At 40.6% G+C, this 22,420-nt stretch overlaps 1 protein-coding gene across 6 annotated transcripts in view; it reads left to right on the top strand.

The window, feature by feature from the left end:
- The window catches only part of LOC117214447 (ETS-like protein pointed), a 143,702-nt gene that overhangs the window by 86,522 nt on the left and 34,760 nt on the right, over positions 1–22,420 (top strand). For all 6 annotated transcript variants that reach the window (XM_033460563.1, XM_033460568.1, XM_033460566.1 and 3 more), the window contains one exon: positions 16,919–17,035. In XM_033460563.1, coding sequence (XP_033316454.1) covers positions 16,919–17,035 — 117 coding nt within the window. The remainder of the gene's footprint in view (positions 1–16,918; positions 17,036–22,420) is intronic.

A 22,420-nucleotide genomic window follows, 5' to 3' on the forward strand; every position in this document is an offset into this window, starting at 1 on the left:
AGCCTGCTAAGGTTAACGTTAATCTTATGTCTCTGAAAGAATTATCGACAAAAACGATGCAACCGAGATCGAATTATAATACTTTTTACGTTGCATTTAAGCGCAATAGCGATGCGTACACGGTTATCTTCTACTCGAAACTCGTACTCGATGTACATCTACTGAAACGCGCGGCTTAATGATAAATCTCACGGGTGGATTACACCCGTTGTACACGCGTGCTCGTTGGCGAACGCAAGTCGAGGCTGCTTCGTCTCTAAGTAGGGGATATCTCGAGCGAAGAAGCTATCCGGCGATGCTGCTGCTTCCTGGCAACCGGTTCCAGCGAATGGCTTGATCCGTTTTGTTCATGTAGATATCACCGAGAACCGAAGACGGATTCGAGTGGATCTCGCTCCTCCTTTCCATCGACTCGCCTTTGAAGTTGTACCGAGTCACACGAGTCACGTATTTTTATCTATTCGTATCTTCGTTTATAGCAGATCGAGTTCGGGCTTTTCTACGTTTCCAAACGAAGCGAAATCAAATCTCGCATCTAATCTCTCATTTATTTACTTCATTTTCGTGTGGGTTTCCTGAGAGGATTTGGACAGATATCGATTATCGTTGAGATATGAACAGAATTCATCTGCAATTAGTTTTGTTTCATTAACATTTTCGATCCGAGATGATTTCAAAGCTACGATGAATATCGTTACGAATAAATATTTCCATGTGCAGAGGCATGACGATTTCGTATAATTACGAACAATTTGAAACTTAACACCAGATGTTCAAAGAAATAGAAAATAATCAGCTTCTTAACTGATCTTGACGAATGCATCTATAAATTATATTTTCGAATCGGTCGCTGAAACAGGAATTTTCTATTATCTCAAATACAGAGAAACGCGTAGCTACATTCGTCTGAAAATATACGTTTTTTTTTCTTTCTTTTTAAATATCGCAAGTGATTCATTATATAAAAATATTCGTCGATTCGTAAGTCATTTTATCCCTATTTGTCCTTTCACCGATAAAACAATCGTTGAGTCGTTAATAAAAATTCGTTTCTCCACCTAACAATATTACAGTCAGTTGTTCGTTTAACAGTACACGAAACATTTTGCGCTAATTGCGGTTTCGGTCGAGGCAATTTGCGTCGTGGCGAACGATCCGATTGGTCGTGATCTCGTTTCGATCACGAACGCGTGCGATCGGTCGCGGATAACGAGAACTGTGGCAAAAAAGAAGGGAGAAAGAAACGGGGCCTGTACGTACGTATCGTTGTTTTATCGTGATTCACGGAGTGCAACCGGCGGAGAGGGACTTTGAAAAATATTCCGCGTGTAATTTCCCTGTGGTAGATTACAGCCAGTCGAGACGAAAACCGGCGGCGACCTCGTGAATTAATAACGCCGCGAAATGAGAAAGTAATGGTCCGTTTCGATACCAATTGCCGTGATACCAATGCACATTTCGATCGATCATTTCGAGAAACTGGTAGCCCTTGTTTAACCCTCTCACATTCTTTCGAATCGTTTTCGACTCGGTGCTGCTTTTCGCAGCAAGAAAATTATCGTCGTAAATTTTTAGTATTCGCTTACAAGGAAATAAAACAAAACTGTAGAAAGAATGTATCGCATAGACGTTTAACGATATAATTTTTGGACGTTTTAGACACTCGTTACGACGGAAGATAAAATGGAAATATAGAAGTACAATAGCGCTGGCTAGAATTTATTTTGATACAAGTACTCGTGTGATTTTCAGTTTGACGAAACTAGAAACTATACGAAGGAAGGAGGAAAGGAGTAGTTGGACAGAATCTGGAATAAAAACGAGTGACGGGAGATTTTCGCCACGAGCGACATACCTGCGTATGAAATCATAGAACAATATATCATTCGTCGAGCAGCTTTCTATTAATAATCTCCGTTCGACTGCGTCAAAGTCGGTCAATAAAATCGATCGTTCGAACCAATTCTGGATCGATCGATCCGTCGTTCTATTGCTTATCGATCCTGTCCAAATTTAGATCTCCATTGCAAACTATACAAACTAGCCAACTACATACGCGGCAGGAAAACAAAAACTTGCATTAAGAATAATAATTTATATCGAGATAAATAAAATGACTGCTTTGTAATGGAAAAAATGATTATTTATTTCGATATAGGAATTTTCTACGAGAAATATATAACACACCAGATATCTTCCATTTGAAAATCTACAAAATATCGATCGTGCGCCAATAAATTCGTATCAGGCCTGTTCGCCTATCGATACGTTCAAACGATGATTTCTCACGGTACACATGCGTATAATTAAGTTCGTAATGCCGGTCATTCTGTGGCTCTTATCTCGAGCACGGCGTCCCTTTGTGGCTGCTAATTGGCGAACCGTTTAATATTCGATAGCCTGGCGAGTTTTCTCGTGGAAAAGCCACGGTAACGAAGCTCTTAGAGCGAACGCAGCGAAACGATAAACGATTCAGCGTAATCGGCCGTTTTATCTGCCAGTGGGCTCGAAGAGAGTAGCCAACCGGCTAATCAACATGTCTACGATAATTGGTCCATACGTGGCAACGCGTCGTGGACGCAAGTACCAGAGTTTTAGGAGTCTGTGTTTCAGCTTCGTTCACACACGCGCGCATACTCGTGGTTGGAATTTGTCGCCCGATGACGTATCGGATCGTCTCAGGAAGTTGGCATGGTGTGCATGCACGTTATCACGGGACGCACGCCGCCAGGACACGATATCTCGGTGAAACACGCGGTTTCTTGATAATCGCCGCGGTTAACAATGCCGCTGCCACTTGTTGCCCGTACTTTCCTCCCTCTGCTGATCTTTTCGCATAGTTAACTTCGTGGAATTCGACGAATTGAATAACGATGGCTTGCGAGGATCGGTATTAGGACGATTTTCACGCATAGAAATAGGCCGTGGAATCTCGTTTTAAGGATATTAAAAGGCCGCTCTACTCGCTGAAATATGTTGCGATGCGTGCATCGACAGTTAGGCTTCATAAAATTTGCATCAGTTTCAGTTTACCTGCGCATTAGCGATTCTTTTCAGTTCGTGGCGCGATAGCAACGTTGAAACACGCGTTTCAAAATGTCCGATCATTTCCCAACTGCAGTTCTATTATCGTTGATAGGAGGTATGTTGATTGTAAAAAGATAAAAAGTTAAAGGCTAGAAAGAAACGGGCGAGACGTTGGTTAATCGAGAGAAACAGATCTGTAGAAAATAGTCGCGTACGGATGATTCTGCTTTTCAACGCGTATTGGACAAAGTTCGCCTAAGAATCGGAAAACGAAGTACAATCGCGAGAAACGAGACCATCTGCGACGCGAACATCCCTAGCCATTTATTTTAAAACGAAAGAGCCTAGCCAGATACAAATCAGGAGCCTCCTCGATGATTCCTTTCGATAGGAAATTTATTTTCTATAAAATTATAAAAAATTCTAAGGCGTTAAACGTAAATCGCAAGATATTTCAACGTGTGGAGCCTCCTTTATATATACCGGCATCGAATAGAATTTTAAATAGAAAAACATCTACACCTTTGTTCAAATTAATTTGAATAAATTTTGCAGCCTGATAATTGTACAGATGGCGGAGATTTTCATGAAAATTTTACTACACCAAAAGAATATCCTTAGAATATCGGAACATCCAAACGTGCGAACTCTATTAATTTCTTCGTTGAATTTATAGATCTACAGATTTTCCCATAGATTCATCCCACAGATAGACGTATCGAGATGCTGTCCCACAGTCGTTATCCTGACTCGCAAATCATAGTGTTTCCCGCATTTCCGCCAGTAGTTGCGTCCATTTAACTGATTTAACTGGCACGACACCGATCATTAGCGACATTAATAACACGCCATAAGGATTCGTACTTTCGCCGATTAGACGTTAATTATTAAGCGTAACACGCTCGTTGTCCGTTCTTATCGTGCCGAGACACGCGGTTTCGCGATAATCAACAATGTCGCCAGAGCGCTCGTTAACATGGTCGTCATTATCGAGCCGCGATTCGGACCAAGGGCTGCCCCTTCGTGCCGTGCTGCTTTTTTTTATCTCTCGCGTTACCCGCAGGATTATATCGTGGTCCTGGCTTTCGGTTCGTTCCGACGCAGACCACCGTACAATCTCTCTTAAACGAGATAACGCATGGCTATGGTTTCACAAAGATGGCAAACTCCCATGCAAAGGTTTGTAAAATTCAATTGGAGGATAATTTCCGTTGTACCGTAATAAAATTCGCTCAGAAGATCGAAACAATTACAGATCAGAAAACATGGTGTTGTAAACGTTGGAATTTTTGCAATTTGTCGTAGAACTTACCATTGTTCGTATCGTCTCTTGGAATTATGGAAACGAATCGTTCGATTTTAGAGAAATTGCACGCTGATCGTGTGACTAGGTTTGTACTTACCGTGCAATGTCTCTTAAATGGAAGAACACGTGGTTTTACAGAGGTTTGCAAAGCGAGGAAGTCGATAGAATTGAATTAAGATCGAAATGTTACGAATGAATGGAAAATGAGATGTTAGAAATAGCAGAGGAACGCTATGGTATAATAAACGTTAGATCTTTTGCAATTTATAATCGTGCAATTACCATCGTCCGGCAATACGTAAAATTATGGAAGTAAATAAATTTGCTTTTAGAGAAGTGGAACGCTAATCATACAACTGGGATTGTAATAAACGTACAATCTTTCGTGAAACCAGATAGTACGCGGTTACAGTTTTACAAAGATGGCAATCTTCCGTGATAAAGTTTGCAGAATTGAATTAAATGGACTGTTTTCTCTGTTACAAATAGTCAAGAAATCTAATGCGATATTATAAACATTATGTCTTTCGTAATTTATCTTAACATTCATCGTTATTCGCAGCAGCTCGTAGCGATAACTGGAATTATGAAAATGAATCATATGCTTTTACAGAAGTTGAACGCTAATCATATACCTGGCAGAGAACGAAATCGAGAAAATACGATATTTCAAAACAAACACGCTTGAAATATCCGTACGAATAAATTTGTTTAATCTCTATCATCTACAGGATTTAAAAAATGAAATAGTACGATCCGTGAAGAATTACATATACAATACTACGATTCTCTTCTGGTTGCACGACAAATTCCCAAGACGGTAATTTACAAACTCGTTTGAAAGAATCCTTCGTTGAATCTCCTTCGTTTCCCAAACCTGACGATCGTTCCTCTTGATGGTTAACCATACGAGAGGCGTGGCTGAAAAGACTATCAACAAAATGACGACGTACCAAGCGCAAACAAACCGTCGTCGTCGAGATAGATAAGTTTTATCTGGCTACCGGATAGCCCTGGTCAGCCCTTTCGGGGAAACCGCAGTCTATACAACTTGTGTCGTATATTCTTAACGACACAGGATGTGTACAGGGAAATTACGGAATCTTACCACAATCTCTGCAACCACGGACCTTTATTTTCTTCGTGCAATTCTCCTCATCTAAAATCCTTCTAACTTGGCATAACGAACACGCTGACTCCAAGTGGCGGAGCTGCAATCTACTTGAAGCAAAACATCAATTACATAGAAATACAGTTTAGCAACAATATCGAAACAATTTTTTTACCGTTTTACTGACTTTTCGTTAAATATAAAAAATATGTATCTTGCATTGAGCATTCGCACCGTGGGCGCTAATAAAGTTAGAAGGTGCATGTGATCATAAACATACAACGAAGAAGGTTCTTTTATCCCGTTGATTAAATAAATTTTCACTAATAAACGTAATTGTTCCGAAATTTTTGCCTCTGTTAGAGTAGACATAAAATTGATGTAATCCTTATGTTGTCATTAGCGTGTCATTGCTATGTGCCATAATCGCCGAAGGTCGTACCGAACTTTTCCTTCTCGTTGTCACGATCCGATGCGATGTGAAGCGCATAATATCGGTTAAAATATTCCAAACATTATTCCTTTTTACGCGTTAAATTACAAGATTTCGAGAACGAGACGAATATTTTTCTATGTTTTTTTTTCACCAGCAGTGACAAATTGTTCTTTAAAAAAATACCGACAAAAAGTGTGACATTTCTACCGCTGAAATCCTTCTCTATGTAAGGACAATGTCTAATAATATCGGACACACGTTCATGCTATTTTTATAACGAATAGCGTGGAACGTTCTCCGCACCTCTAGAGATTTGCGGCTGTTCTGTGGGGAGGAAAATACATATGTATTTCGTTCTAGTGTATTTTTACCACAGCAACCCTCGTTCGTCTCGAATTCACGTTCTTTCCAGTGGTAAGTGGAATAATTAGGGTGAGTTCCCCTATTGGACGCGTTTCACGTTTCCACGAGGCCGCCGAGCAACAGGTGTACGAGGGTCACGTGCACGCTAAATAGACGCTGGAACGGTGCACCGTGTGTCTCATTAATTAGCGCGATCGACAGTTTGCAACTTGATTAACCGTGGCCTGCTTCTTTGTCTCGAATAATTCGCTAGATAACGAAGCGTAGGTAGCTGAGAAAATTACGCAAAGTAATTGAGTAATATATCAAATATAACGAAACTGGATCTTTCTAAAAATATAAAGCGGTATTTTCATGGTAAAAAATTTTATGCAACAATTTTAATTCTCTTAGAGTTAAATCGTTTTAGGTTTTAGACAAGAGAACAATTTTTCTCTTGTCAATTGTTAATTCTTCAACGACACAGAATGTTTATTGACCAGTTTTCCTATATGAAATAATTGCATTACGATGAGCAAATACGAGAAAATACAACGTTCCGATAATATGTCTACGAATCATTCTGTTTCGTCAGAGTAAAAGCGTTCTATCGATAAAACGTTCTTCTGGTATTTTTCACGGACTGAAATTTAAGAGCAATTTTGTCGAGAACTACTGGGTATATTTATCGCGTACTTAATTAATAACTTATCGTGGTATACGCTACATCGAGAGTTATGAAAGGGCTAAGGTGTCGTTATTCGTAAGTTTTACATTTGCCAATCGTCTGACTCAATTTTATCTGGAGAAAATGATCCTGTCCAACTTTCCAAACGCGAAGAAATCGCAGTTACGACACCTGTGCCGTTTTTAATGTCTTGATTAACGGATAGAGGGAAGTGTCAATTAGAAGCACGAACGATCGGTGCAGCGTCCAGAGCGAAAACTGCTAGACAAACAAAAAAAAAAAAAAAGAAACGAGGAGCGAATATAAAAACGAATTACAGTCGTTTTCTTGCGTGCAGAGCACGACTAAGCGTTTTCTTCCAGTGATTGCTACCTTTGTTTGCTTTGTTCACGTGACCTGACATCTTAATCGTCACGAATTTCCCATCGGATTAAATCAAGACGTTTTTCTGGGTAATATTAATACATGAGTCGTTAATACATATTAATACACAATATTAATGAGGCGAAGTCGATGGAACAAGAAACGAAAATAGAACAGCGACGATTCGAAGAATCGCAATTAAGTCTCGTTCGTACTAGTCAAGTTGAATGGAGGCGAGTTAGGCATTTTTCACGCCGTTTCAACCCGTATATCGTGGATCGTGTCGCTGATAAGCGTTTTCGTCCTCGTCAGAATGTTGCACTTTTCGCTAGATGCGTTCGATATCCTTGCGATGCAAGGCCAGTCGTCAAGCAAGCTCTTTATCAATTAATTCTGCCTATATTACTCATCGATTCTATGTATATTACTTATTATTAATTCTCTATATTTATCTATCTACCGCTTCAATTTAATTTCGAATCGCTTGATGGATGTAATTTGATTTGTACGAGCACGAATTTGAATTCAAACAACACCAGAGGTTTACCAACGTGTACCTTCTATATTTACTTGACTTGAAATATCTTCAAGTTTCTATCTCTCCACTCATTAATCAAATCACTCGACGTCGAGTCAGTTTGGATTCAAGCAACTTGACCAGTCCGAGCGAGACTCGAAACGGGACAAAGAGGAAGAAAAGAAAAAAGAACGAAAGTTTACAAAATTGTTCCAGTCGTACACGTATGCGTGTAACGTAGCAAGGAAATAAGAGAGTGGAAGATTTTGGAACCGAGAACTGCACACACAGGCTAGTAGTTTGTTCAGGACAGCTGCCGCAGTTGTTTGGCTGCTGAGTATATTCCAGAGTCGCCGTGGAAAGAGGGATAAGCCAGAAGACGTTGCCAGCACGTGCCCCGTGTCCGTTAAAACTCATCTACAAACTTACTTCGCCGTGTTCCACGTGGTGGAGAAGAAGGGAAAAAAATTACGACCCCATAAGCGAGCGCCGAAGGAACTCGATCGTTTTTTAATTCTCCAGCTTGGAAGAAGAAAGAGAGAAAGAGAGAGAGAGAGAGAGAGAGAGAGAGAGAATATGGTCCAGGCGTTGCACGCGTTTCCGGGAAAATTTGACGTCAACCAGAGACGCTCGATTCTCTTTCTCTGTCAATTACGTGAAACGCTTTTATCGGTCCGCGCTTCCTAGTTTGTTCGGCACTGGGAAATTATTTCATAATATATATTGAAATGCAACGTAGGTTCTTTTAAATTTTTAAGTTCTCGACTTTTTCACTCTGACACATTCGAGCGCTTGTTTGTCTTTGACAGAGATTAATTTAATCGAAAAATTCGAGACAAACTTTTTTGCAAGATTTTATTCTTTGCGATCATCGCAGCTAATGTATAATAGAACGCGACCACACGATGGAATTAATTTCTTCAAAACGATCCGCTCGTAGCATCTCTCGGATTTTTGTCACGTTGAGACAACGTAGACTCATAGCTGACATTACGTCTGCCCGTAAAACTGTAAAAAGCTACGTAGGCTGCTCGGAATTTCTCCAGCTTTTTAACTTTAAATCTCTGTACAGGACTAACTATACCTCTAGTAGTTGATTCGTTCGCCCATCTACTCCGCTTCTCTTGCAAATTCTTAATCATCTGTTCATTTATATCGATCTTTAGCTGTACCAAAGGCTGTTATCTTTGCAATAATTAAAAATAAGCAAAGAAATAAATGAAATTAATATACGTGTAATAATAAATTTGGCGTAGGTACGTACATATTTGGCAAAGTTTGTTGGAAACTTCTGTACATTTACATTGCGTCATTGCTAAATTATAAGCTAGACAAAGAAGGTTGTTTCAAACGACGTTCTTTTAAATAGGGCCTGATTGTTATTTCTACATTATTCATTTAACATTATTCAAATGAGGAATTACTTAAAATACTCTGTCTCGTGTTTACACATCGTAATGTGATCACTTTGCATAAGATACGAATTACCGGGACCAGTCGTTAAACTGTTCAAAAAATATGGAATAATATTCTGTAAGGTATTTATCTTCTAAGAATTTGAAACGATCCTCTAAAAATGTTTCCGTCGATAAAATCCGAACGATCGAGCCGACCACGATGACGAAGTACAGTCGCTTTGCAATTAAAAGCAGTACGTTTCGCCGTGACAAAAGATTCTTCGGCTTTGTACACGGTTACCAGGGAAAAATGCAGATCACCAGAGAATACCAAGTGACCGAGGGCGATTATTAAATTTGTCTTCGAAGTGAAAGAGTGCACGGAACCGGAGCAGATCGAGAGTGAACTTTCCATCGCTGATAATTAACGAATGGTGAACGTTTCAGAAGGAACCTTTCGACGGTGAAAAATTCTGTGCTACTCTCTTTCGTTGTTCACTGGAATTTATTCTGCTCTTGAGTTGCGAATAGTCCGGTCTGTTTCAAAAGTTTTAGTGTTACCCATAAATTGAAACGATCACTAAAATTTATATTGCCATACGACAAACTATAAGCCGAGCCCTTTTTTTTAGTAGAAAAATGGGTGAAACGTGAGTGATTGAATTAAACATTTTTACGACACCGAACGGTTGTCAATGCGACGATTAAAAATTGCATTAAAATTATGATATAACAAACTAGAAACGGAGTATTTCTCTTTTAAATGTTCCCAAAACTGAAAACAAGACAACACGTTCATGCATATTTGAAAACCTAATTCCTACATTCTACACGGGCAGCCTTTAATCGCTCTTAATTCCATCGTAGAAAATTCTGAAGGGAAACTGAAAGGGGCAATAAATTCGTTTTAACGTCTGAAACCAGCGGGACCAAAAATCCAAGTCGTCCAAGGGGCTCTTTCGAATAGAAGTGTGTCGCTTCAAATCAATTAAGCTTATCGTATCGAAAGAATTATTTTTCTGTCGACTGTACGATATCGGTTAGGCCCGGGGTTGAGCTGTGGCCGCAAATAACGCGAGCTATGCAAATTTATGTTGAACGAGCCGGGTCAAGTGTCAGCCGGGTCGCGGGTCATTAGCCATTTGCATTTCCATTCGATTAAGCAATGCCCATCGCGGATAACTTGGCTTCGATATCGGTCTGGATATCGAATTTTGTTCCGCAACGAGAGAAAAAAAGCACATAGAAACGAAATAACCATTCTTGCACCTGCACCATTTCCATCCTTAAATTCGCCAATTATTTTTTAGCCGTAGCTGTTTGAATTGGTAATATTCCTCGAATATAACGCTTGGTAATATAGCGGCGAAGTATAAAATAATATATACGAGAAAGTAATAAAAATCTTACGATTACTATGTACAATATAAATCACAGGTCAACGTAATGCGTACATATATGCAATAAAAATCCTATATCGCGCAAATAGGTTTATCCTATTCACATTTTGAGATCACACACGGCATAATTGTAAATATCTGGACTGTCATTGGACAGCACTTAGTCGCGAACATTGGCTGGAAAGTAAAAGCAATTAGACAGCTATAAAAGTATTCTCCAGAGGCTCTATGGTTCCTAATGGTGCAAGAAGTTAACGCGAGGAATGCGGAGGTAGACAGAGCTCCGTCTAGACAAAGTTACCACGTAAGTAGCGTGTTATACCACGTACTTAACTTCAATTCATTCGCGTACTCGATTTAATTTTTTTTTATCCAGCAACGAACCAGCTAGTATTCCCCTTAAGCGTTCGTACGTCTAAAACAACTGCGATAATAAATCCTCGATTTCATTTAAAAAAAAAAAAAGCCCTACCATGAGAGTCGATGCTTCGATGGCAAAGCAATTATTCGAAGATTAATCGGTCTGTCCAAGGCAGCACATCTCAATAGGCTTTCGTTTGAGGACGTAAGAGTGTCCCAACAGCGATCGATAATCGCGATCGCCACAGATAGGCAGATGCATCCTCGATCTATAGGCCTGTTTCGATCACCAGCTCACCAGCTAACAGCCATTACATCAGATACGATTAGTCGCACGAAAGGAAACGTAATGTCCACATGTTCCACTTGTAACGTAATTACGGCCCGCGGCTCTCCTGCGTACGGGGTGCTACTTGTATAGGTTCGAAAGGTTTCGTACGAGAAAGTGGCAGATACCAAACGCAGCCTCCTTCGACTAGAATTATCGAAAATGAATTAAAAGAAGCTGTATTTAATGGCTCTATTCAAGCTACATTTAATAACGATAAAATAAAAGAATTTCATTTGGTCGAGTATCTTGTAAGTATTTCAGGTCTCTAAATTCTTGAGAGAATTTACTTCTCGTTCGTGGGAGATTGTATAGATGTTTTATGTAAGTTGATTAATCTTCAATTAAGGTAGGTTAGATACTTTCGTGTAATTGTAGGTGATCGACACGATTACTATGTGTTTTACGTGGTACGTATCGACAGTGGTATTTATCGCGTAGAATATATAGTGTCAGCGTTGTCAAGTTAGCATCAGTCACCAGTGTCAAAATTAAGTATCTTGCAATTGAGTGGTCTGTGTCACGGTATTGTGGACATAGCCCAACGATACGTTTTTGCTGCAAAGAGCAGATATACAGAGTGGTTGGTAACTGGTGGTACAAGCAAAAGGGGGTGATTCTACGCGAAAAAAGAAGTCGGAAATATAGAATAAAAATTTTTCGTTCGAGGCTTTGTTTTCGAGAAAATCGACTTTGAATTTTCTTTCACTTTATCGCGTCTCGTTATAACGGATCTCACTGTAGATTGTTGTCTCGATGGAAACGTTAAAGAAAAAAGAAAAGATTTTTGTTTTATATTTTCGTCTACTAACTTCATCTTTACTTCCACTTACATGTAGCGAGTGGATTCCATAAAAAAAGTGAAATTTCAAATGAATTTCAATAAATATGTAGCGGTACATATGTATGTTCAAATCATGTTGTTGTTTTGCCTCGGAGTAGCAATATCGTTAGAATACACATAATGTAATAATAAATGAACTCCAGGCAAAACAATGTCGCCGTTATGTGCATCCATCAAACGTAGACGAATTTGAATTTTCCGGCTCTCCCCCGACCAGTATAAATAAACGGACGCGATCGTAAGGAGTTCGGTATCTATTAGTTATCAACGTGTTATCAGCGATCTAATTAGCGATTTACATTATCTTTGGCGAATCTGTTAGTACGAGCGATTATTGTCTGTATTAATTTATTTATCATTTTAAATATACTTGACGGTTTTCAACAGCGAGTTATCTCGTTATTCGAACAAACCAACCATCCTCTACACAGACTAAACGATCCTCTACAAATAAAAACCGCTGGACACAACGAACCTCCAATTTTCTCATAAAAAGAAATCCCCCTATTCCATATTTCCCATCCAAGTAAAAGCCAAATTTCGAATCTTTCTCCCTAAAAGCTGCACACAGATCCAGAAAATGTGTAATCCCTCAAACTGAAGCAAACGTTAACCGAAATTCACCACTGCTTCGTTTCATCGGCGTATGAAAGCAAATCGCAACAGCGTAAATTCGGCTTTCGGAACACACCAAACTGAGGCAAATTTTTAGAAAGGCGACCTCGCTGTTTAAACATTCTCACGACGAATACGCGATTCGCGTGAAGCAAATATTCGATGGAGAAATTTGTAGAAGGTACGAATTCGACCTAAAATTCTTCGATCACGGAGGTCTTCGATTCGCTTGGTACTGACAGGAGATAAATCTGCGAGGCCTCAGGATCGACTCCATCGCGATCCACGGAATCCGAGGGGGCATCGGGCATTTACTGGCAGAGCTCGTCGTGCTCGATCATACACGGCATTCGCAACGAGCCAGCCACAGGCGTCGTTCCTGCAAATGTGGTCCGATTGATATTCCAACCACGGGGCAAGCGTTGCGCCGTGGCACGTGGGTTTTCAATTCGACTTCTCCGGCAGCCGTGCCGGCGTTCTCCGTTCTCTCGATCCTTACAACCGGACAATCCTTCTCCTCCTGACGATTACACGTTCCACGACGCGTACGTTCCCTCGTCACGATGAATAATTCCGTATCGTGGCTGATACACTTTGCACCCGTGCCATCGCTCCCTCTGTTGGATATGGTGTTTCGCGACAAGGCTGTGCCGATTTTTCAACGAATTCGTTTAGGATTATCTGTAGAAGAAGGTTTTGAAAATTCTTTACAGCCAACATTTTATTTACTTCTTAAAGAAGGAGATCGTAATTCGTCGTAATTTTTCAGTTTGGTCCGAGCTTTCGAGGCTAATAGTCGTATCGCTTGGAAGTCGAGCTGATCGACCACGTTTTCTGGAAATTTCTTAATTTTCATATCGGAACGTACGATCGTAAATAGCGTATCGCTGTACACGTGATACGAATGACGGTCAGAAATTGATAGGTAACAGAATCGTGAGTAATTCATGACTCTGACTTTATCGTGAACTCTAAGTCTAGCATTTTACGCAAATAGATCGATCCGTTTGTCATCTTGTAAAACATTTCGATTTCTTAACTTCTTAGCTTCACGTTCGTACATCTCTTAAATATCTTCTCAAATTTTACGTATCGGAGGATGAATAAATTTTGAAAAAAACGTTCCCTTCTTTTACAAATTATACATCGATTCTACAATATAAGCCCGTTTTACGGGGAAGGATTAACGATATTCGTGATTTATTATTTCTATCGCGTGTCAAATTCGCCAAAGCCATTTAAGGATACGTCGGACGATCGGGAGAGCTCTCTAGCGAATAGCTGGCTCGAAACGACCACGAACAGCGTCGATACTTTGTACGTTTGTAACCAGCGCGCCGGCATGCAAATTTGTTGGCTCGCACGTGTTCGTGAGTGGCTGTACGCACACGCACGCGGCCGCGTGTGCCTGTGCGCGTTGAGACAAAGGTGCTTATGGGTTACGGGAGACTTACCGTGCGTGCACGCCATACATACTTAATGGACTTTCGGCGGTACGCCGTTGGAAGAGCTTATAGCCATGCAAATCCAGCTGTGCAGATATCCCCGCGTTCCCCAAGGAAACACGATTTTTATCGCACCGCGCCATCCTAAGTTTCTTTCGTCTAGAACGCGTTCTCCTGTTTCTTCGTCTCCTTGTTCCTTTTCTTTTTCGTCTTTTCCTTCTTCTTCTTCTTCTTCTCCCTCCTCCTCCTCCTTTCTTTCTTCCTTCTTCGTAAATCTTGATAAATCATAAATCGTTCGATTTACTGTTTTGAGAACAGGTTTCGTTTTAAAGCTTCGTTTCGTAGAAGCGAAGAGAATAAAGTTCGAGCTTGACGGATAATTTGCGTTTATCGAAAACGGAAGAAACGTAACGAAGCAGGTTTGATAAGATTGAACGGTGGCTGGTGTGAAAATAAAGCCAGTGGTCTGGTCATGTATGGCCGCAGGTCTTCAGCTTCCTTCTGATATAGACTTTCCAAAACGATGGATTTTTTCTCGAATGAAATTCTAACAGTTAAAGACATTTCGTAGAAGCATAATCTGCAGCGCAATTAAGTATTGCCTGGCCATCGAAACGTTCTAGGCTAATTTCTAGCCTCGGAACGTTCACAAATTCACCCCAAAACTCCAGTCTAACCTACGATAAGGTAGCCCGTAATGAAAAGACAAGGAACATCAGATAACGAAACAAAATTCAATCCTTGACCATCCCCTCAGGAATTTCAAATGCGTGCTCGTACGTAAATGCCAGACAGAAAACAGTATCGCCTGACAAACTGGAATAACGTATGAAACGAAATCAAAGAACATCTTAAGGTATTTGTGGCGCGATAATATTCTTCGAGATCAAAGCACGCCGAGACTCGAAAATCATATTCTTCGCGCATGTCCGAGATTCTCCGTGTAGGAAGGAATTTCTTGGCTGTCTGTACTTTCTACGCGCGCGCACTAACAAACAATTCAGAAATGGGCAGAGCGGCGCAACTTCGCGTTATAATATACGGCACTTTGAGCGCAGAAACGACCGATATCGCATACTTCACAGTACGCACGTACTTTTATCCAAAAACGACGAGACGAAGGCTAAATTTCCTTAAAGAAAAAAAGAAGAAAAAAAGAAAGAAAAAGATTCTTCTAGCCATTTTACGTATTACTTTTTCTATCGATTTCGTAGTAACGGCTTCTCCGCAATTAATTAAAAAGTCATTTTTGCAGCGACTCGACAATCATACAAAACTTTCAACTTCAAAAACGAATATTTCCATCTCGATAGAGCTAGGTTCCCTAAAAAAAAATTAAATGCCACATAGGTGATGCATACGTGAAAATAACGTACCGTCAAACTTTCAACGAAACCATCAGGAGGAACTCGATGTACGCTACAGATAGTTTAAGGAAACGGACGTTTAATCTTAAACCCCGAAGAACTTTCAAAGTCTACTCATATATATTGTATATCGTATAGATGGTAGACAAAGAATCGCGGAGAGGAGAGCATTGAGCGATCGCGCCATAAGGCGTACGCCGCGTTGTGCACGGCATAGAGCAAGCGTACCTACAACGACGATGCACCTGCACCTGCCCGCCAGTTGCACCCCTCTTTACGACGATGCTATCTAGGATGTAGTGTGCATGCCCCCCTCGCCTCTGTTCGCTTTCGCTGCTCCTGCCGCCGCCGCCGCCGCGACACCTGACGCTCCTCCGTCTACACGCTCCTCCGGCTCTCTCTTCTGCACGCTGACGCGCGCGCGACCGCGTGCACGCCGCTTTGTGAGAAGTACCATTAACCTGGCTTCTCACACATCCACCGATCCCGACTGTTCCGAGTCTGTCTGCCTCTCTACCTGTCTCCCCTTTTCCAACAAACACGCAGTTTACCACCTACCGATAATTTTCATAGACAATGTTTGTGCTCGGTTGGAAGGTATATGTATACGTATAATGTGTACGGAGGTTGAGAGAGCTTTGAGAATGGCAAGGTATTTCATTAGGAAGGAGATGGTTTAGGGTAGGTCTCGGAGCTGTATAGGTGTCGGAGAAATTGGGATCGTTGGTCATAGTTTCGCCGGTGATTCAGAAAGATATTTAACGTTTCGCGTTTGACGGACAAAGCGAATTCTGTTGAAAGACGCAACAATCAACTCGATGCAACGCTTCGATTTCTATTATTTACTTCGCAAAGATGATGTCAGATTATCGTAACGTAAGTAGAAGCAAAGCGAGATAACCGATAAACTCATCTGTTTTAGATTCTTGATTTAGCACACTTTCATAATCACCGGCACAATTAATGTGGGAGATTTTAAAATTGCGTCTGTAATTGTGGGGTAATTCTGGTTTTGTAGACTTTGTTTATTATGTACTGTAGCGCAGAGGGAATTTAGATTCGAACGAGGAATTTTAGTTGTGTGAGATTGCTGAATCACTGGGAACCCCAACGTGCAGGATATTCCAGGTTGTGATATTTTCAAACGTAAACAGCCCCGTATTCGATAAATGTCGACTTCTCCACCATAGAAATTTGGAAAATCTAAATTCAAAAAATACTATGTTTTCTTTTCGTTAGCCCTCGCACAAATTTCCAGTTAGGTATATTATCCAGTTGAGTATATTAAGTATATTATTAAGTATATTATTACCATATCAAGTGTATTGTGGTACACGCAGCCGCTTAATTTGAGCGTATCCTCACGTTGCAGATATACCGGCACAAGTGCCGCCGTTAACACCTGGGACCAACAAGAAGATGACCGAGGCCCTGGAGGCCTCTTTCGCCTCCTGGGAGAAGGAACGAGTCCGCCTCAACATAACCAAAGGTGAGTGCCGCCTTTTTCCTTCTTCTTCTTCTTCTTCTTCTTCTTCTTCTTCTTCTCTTAATACCGCGTATACTCGTATTCCAACCTCGTGGAAAACGTTCTTTCGTCTTTCTTTCTTTCCTTCTTTCTTACTTCGCCTCTTTTCCCTTCCTCCTTATGCACGTTCCATGGCGTACAGGTTTCTCAACGACTTCTAATTACAGGATCATTGCCGCGATACTCGTGATCCTATTCGCGAGCTTTGACGTTTTCATCCGATCTCTGTGTACGTGTTTGTTCGATTGCTTTTTCTATACCGACGTGAACTATAGCCTGCAAATGTATATGATCTATTTTTTTCTTCTTTTATCTCGTATCTCAAAGAATTTTTTTTTTTTTTTTTTGCTAATAGAGACATTTATCTTCTATGTCACAGAATGTCCCTTTTTCTTTTTTTCTTTTTTTCTCGTCGAGAATCTCGTGGATCGATATTGAAAGATAGAATGTTTCAGTGTGTTGGATGAGATCGAAGTTCTTGAATCTAATCTCATTAAGAAGGTATTAGAGACGCCTTGAATGTATCGTTAAGACGTTAATCAGCTCGGTATAGCATAAATGTTGATCAAGACTGGATACATTTATTGATCCTGATTAAGATATCCTCGGAAAATGCATTTATTGAGAATCGAGAGTCAGAAGCAGATGCTGATTAATCAAGCCCCAGCGTTTTTGCAACGGTTTGTGGCATTTGCGTTTTTTCCCGGTTGCTATTCTAATAAGTATGATCAATCGAGGTTTTAATCGACGTAATATTCCTCGATACATATCATTCCTTTTAACTACGACATTCTTTAACATTCGTCTTACCATCTTTTAACATTCCGCGTTCTCCAGCTAAAATGTATATCCTGTTCCACTCTCTATGACCTCGCTATCCTTCGAAAATTTCAAAATTTCCAAACTTTATCTACTCTCTGCGTCTATCTACTCCTCAGCTCCAAGTCGATCCAACAACCCCATAGGAAAATCTGTCTTATTTACGCGCTCTCGTTCTCCAAAAATTGTACTAACACGTACGTTATGCCAGTCACTTCTGAAACTCAAAACCTCGATACTTTGTTCGTCTTACTCTTCGAGACCAAGAGCATTGCTCTCAGCAGTTCCGAAAAAGAAATCCGCTCTAAAATATCCTGCACGCCTAAAGAACAGAAGCAAAACGCGACAACTCGAAACGATTATTCCGCAGAACGAAAACCTCTGGAAACTTCAGCGCACGATACTCGAACGAGCTTCTCGTTTGGTTGCACAACGCGTCACGGTCGACCGCGAACGAGAGAAATTTGTCGAAAAATCGGAGTATGGTCTGCGTGTGTGCCCTTTCGAAACCGGGAAAAACCTTGCTGCGTGCAATGGTACGTGCGTGCGTGCGTGCGTGCGTGCGTGCGTGCGTGAGTAAGTGAGTGAGTGAGTGAGTGCGTGCGTGCGTGCGTGCGTGCACGGAGACGCGCGAGTATATACGCGATGTGATGTGATGTGCGACGAGGCGGCGATGTGCAGGAATTGTGAATGTGATGTTGATGGTTCTGATGGGGAGCCGATGCCACACATCCGGTATGCGCATTCAGAGCCACGCGGGTGTGACGTTACTTCCGGTCTACATGCCCCGGGTTCGTACCCTCCGGCCAGATCACCTACAGTCTGACCTCCGTGAACCTAACGAGCAACCTCGCGCCGTTCCACTTTACAGCGGTCCGCAGTCGCGCTGATTCTCTAGTCCTTTCTTCTTCCTTCTTTTTCGCCACCTTTTTCTTCTAGTTCTCTCTATAATATCGTCTTTTCATCCTTCCTTTCTCGTTTCTTTGTTCTTTACTCCTCTGTACTATCGATCTTCTTCTCGACGTCCATTGTCTTTGCTCTGGCATTTGTCACAGTTTGGCTGTAGGCTGATGATGATTTAAGGGAGTAAGAGGATTTGGAGTTTGGAAATTTTGGAGCGGAGATCAAAGGAGGATTTTATTCTTTTGGGAGATAGCTCTTTTATGGTAGAGATTGACGTAGGTTAAATTATAGCGCCGTGGTATTACGGTTTTTCATTTAAGCGGATACGAGTCGGGTTGAAGTACAAGTCCCTTACGATGTTAGGACTTGCGGTACGGATTATGGCTTCAACTTAACGTAAAGGCAGTTTGTATTTATAACAAAGTGTCGTTTGAACTGCAGCTTTATTTTCAACTGCTTATTTACACTGGAAGTTAGTTTTATTCATTCGAGTATATAAAATATTCAAATTAAAGCACAAGAGGATTTGGAGTTTGGGAAACGAGTGAAACGAGAATTTTATTCTTTCAGGAGATATCTCCTTTCGTTTTGTGTTAGACAACGATGTAGGATAAATTGCAATATGTTATCAAGGTTTTCTACATAATCCCTTGCCTTGCCTCATAGTATCGTATCACAGTCATAGTATGAATTATGCTTGCAATCCAACTCAGGCAATTTGTATTTATAACGAAGCTTCGTTCGAGCTGCAGCTTTCATCTCGATTCTTTGGATTGAAAATTTATTGTGTTTTATTTGATTTATACAAAGTTTAAAGGTGCAAAAATGCACGCTATTCGTATTAAAAACAATATATTTTTGTTTTCGTATATCTACTAGGCAATTTGCAATCAGTCTTCTTCATGGAGATTATATCGATACGTACAATATCCAAAATGAAGAGAAAGAGAATTTGGAGTTTGAAGATTTTGAAACACAAGGTCAGAGGGAGAAACGAGAATTTTATTATTCTAGAAGACATTTCCTTCGTTTTATATTAGACATTGGTGTAAGAGTAATTATATCGCTATGATACCAAAGTCTTCTTTTTGTTTAACCGCTTGCCGTGTCTCGCACTATCACATCACACTATGAATTATGAATCGTAGTATGAATTATGGTCGTATTTATAATTAGACGTAATATTTCTAACAAAGTTTCGTTTGTACCCCGGCATTAATTACAATTCTTTACATTAAAAATTAGCGATCGTTAGACTGCGGATTTTTAATTAAATTTAATTTATTAATTAAACGAGAAAGATCCCTTTCACAAGAAAGGTGATATATAGTAAGAGGAAAACAAGCGTCGGGGTGATACAATCGCTGTGAGACAGTAGTAAGACAAATACGTGTATAAATACGTTGTACTGTAGCTCTACGCTAATGCATCGCTCGGGTTAGCTAAGCCTGCATAAACCTTCTTTCTTGGATTGCTGGTTGAACTGAAGAAAAAGTTGATATTATTGCATAAAACGTTGCCTGACTCACGTATACGAGCAATAGGAGGAGAAGAACGAAGGATAGAATAGAAAATGGTGTGCAGAAGTCGATGAAGTTAAGAAACTGTCTGGACAATCGACAAATTCGTTCAAGATTTTAAATAGAAAGATAGTCTCGCCAAGCAATAATCGGCTGGTTGCAAGTGGATAAAATTTATACAGGGTGGTTGGTAACTGGTGGTACAAGTGGAAGGGAGGTGATTCTACGCGAAAAAAGAAATCGAAAATATAGAATAAAATTGTTCGTTCGAGGCTTTGTTTTCGAGAAAATCGACTTTGAATTTTCGCTCGGTACGCGTGCGGTGCGTTATGACGGATCTCACTGTAGATCTTTGTCCCGATGGAAAAATTACAAAAAAAAATTTTTCTATATTTTCGACTTATTTTTTCGCGTAGAATCACCCCCTTTCCGCTTGTAGCACCAGTTACCACCCACCCTGTATATTGCCATAATAGGATTCTCTGCATTCATAAGAAATTTGAAGCTGTTTGTGTTTTATAAAAGAATATATATACAACATCGAAAATAAAGCACGCGATAGAATATTCAATAGGTGAAACAACACTTTAGTTAAGTTTCAATTTTTCGATCATATCGATAAAAATATGAACCTGCATAAACATGCGCAGTCTGGTAATCATAAATTGATCTGTAACGTGTAGTTGAAGTGGAACCATAAACGAAGAAGGGGTTAGTATTCTTCGTTCGAACAACACAATATATCGCGTGTACTACTCACACTACCGTGATTTCTGTCTGGATCAATCGGAAAGACAATTAACGAGTAAGTGGAATTGCAAGTAGTTTGATGTTAACACGATCCATTTCTCGAAGTTTGGTACCGTGCGTGCTACAACCGTCGACGAAGCACCTGCTGCACGGAGACACGGCGTGCATTCGCGATTGCATTGCAGGACGTCAGAACCCTCTGACGCATTCGTTATTATGATTTATTCAGAATTTGCCTTTCTTATGAATAATAAGCGCCGCCAAGGATGTATCCCCTTTGTCGAATCGAGACACGGCTCGTCACGTACCGCATCGACACACTATCAGAATGTTGCTCGCCACCGAGACTTGCCATCTTCGAACTCGCGCGATCATCGAGGACAAACATCATCGAGATCCTCGCGGTTAATATTCTGCGTTGATCGAATCCCAGGTCGAAGTCTCGATACGTTGATATTTTTTCGTTGACTCGTCGAGAATTTCTGCGATCTCAGGGATCAGAGGAATGGTCAGCAAAGTATAGAAATATCGTTTATTTCCTCGTTTACTGGCAGATATAGTCATTTGACGAATTCGATCGAAGCGAGAGAGAAAGTTGACGAAAGAATAAAGAAACAAGGAGAAGAGAAAAAAAAGAGACGATCACGTTACTAAAGTTACCAAAACGAGTTGAAATAACACGGTCGTAATAATTAGAATGATTTATTATTCCAATAATATCCTGCAATAATTGAAACGAATGTTCTAGAAGACATTGTGCGAAACGAAATTGAAATTGCAATGTAAATTGGAACGTCGAACATCGCGCTGTGCTAACATCGGAGCGTTCAATGGAAAGCGATAAACGATCTTAGTAGAAGATAGAATGCAAAAGTAGAAACATGATGTTAAAGGTGGTTAATTAAAATCTTCGGTGTGAACTGCCATAACCTCGCATCGAGACGCGTTTCGATCGGTCTGCCAGACAGATCCATAGAAACGAAACGAAATTAAAAGGAAACGAAAAAAGAGAGACGAGGAGGAGAATGAGATTGGCGTCCACCTGTCCATGAGGGGCCGGTGAAATTTATCACTGGAGGGCAGGTACATCGTATCGTAGGTAAACTGCTTGGCCCTCGCGCAAGCCAGACGGCTCCTAAACCAACCGACCGAAATCACAGTCGGTATTTCTCGATTATTGTCGAAAATGCTTGCGCGTGACACCTGCGGCGATTATCTCTGTTTGAAGATCTCTCGACTAGCCGGATCGCTTCCACCGGTGCTCTTAGGCACCCTTGAGTTCTCGACAATTCGCGGTGTCTCTACCTCTCTTTGATAATAATCGCAAATATTTCGGTTATATAAATGTTCCAAGAAA

Source organism: Bombus bifarius, unplaced genomic scaffold (assembly GCF_011952205.1).
Source record: "Bombus bifarius isolate JDL3187 unplaced genomic scaffold, Bbif_JDL3187 scf7180000009200, whole genome shotgun sequence".
Taxonomy (NCBI): domain Eukaryota; kingdom Metazoa; phylum Arthropoda; class Insecta; order Hymenoptera; family Apidae; genus Bombus; species Bombus bifarius.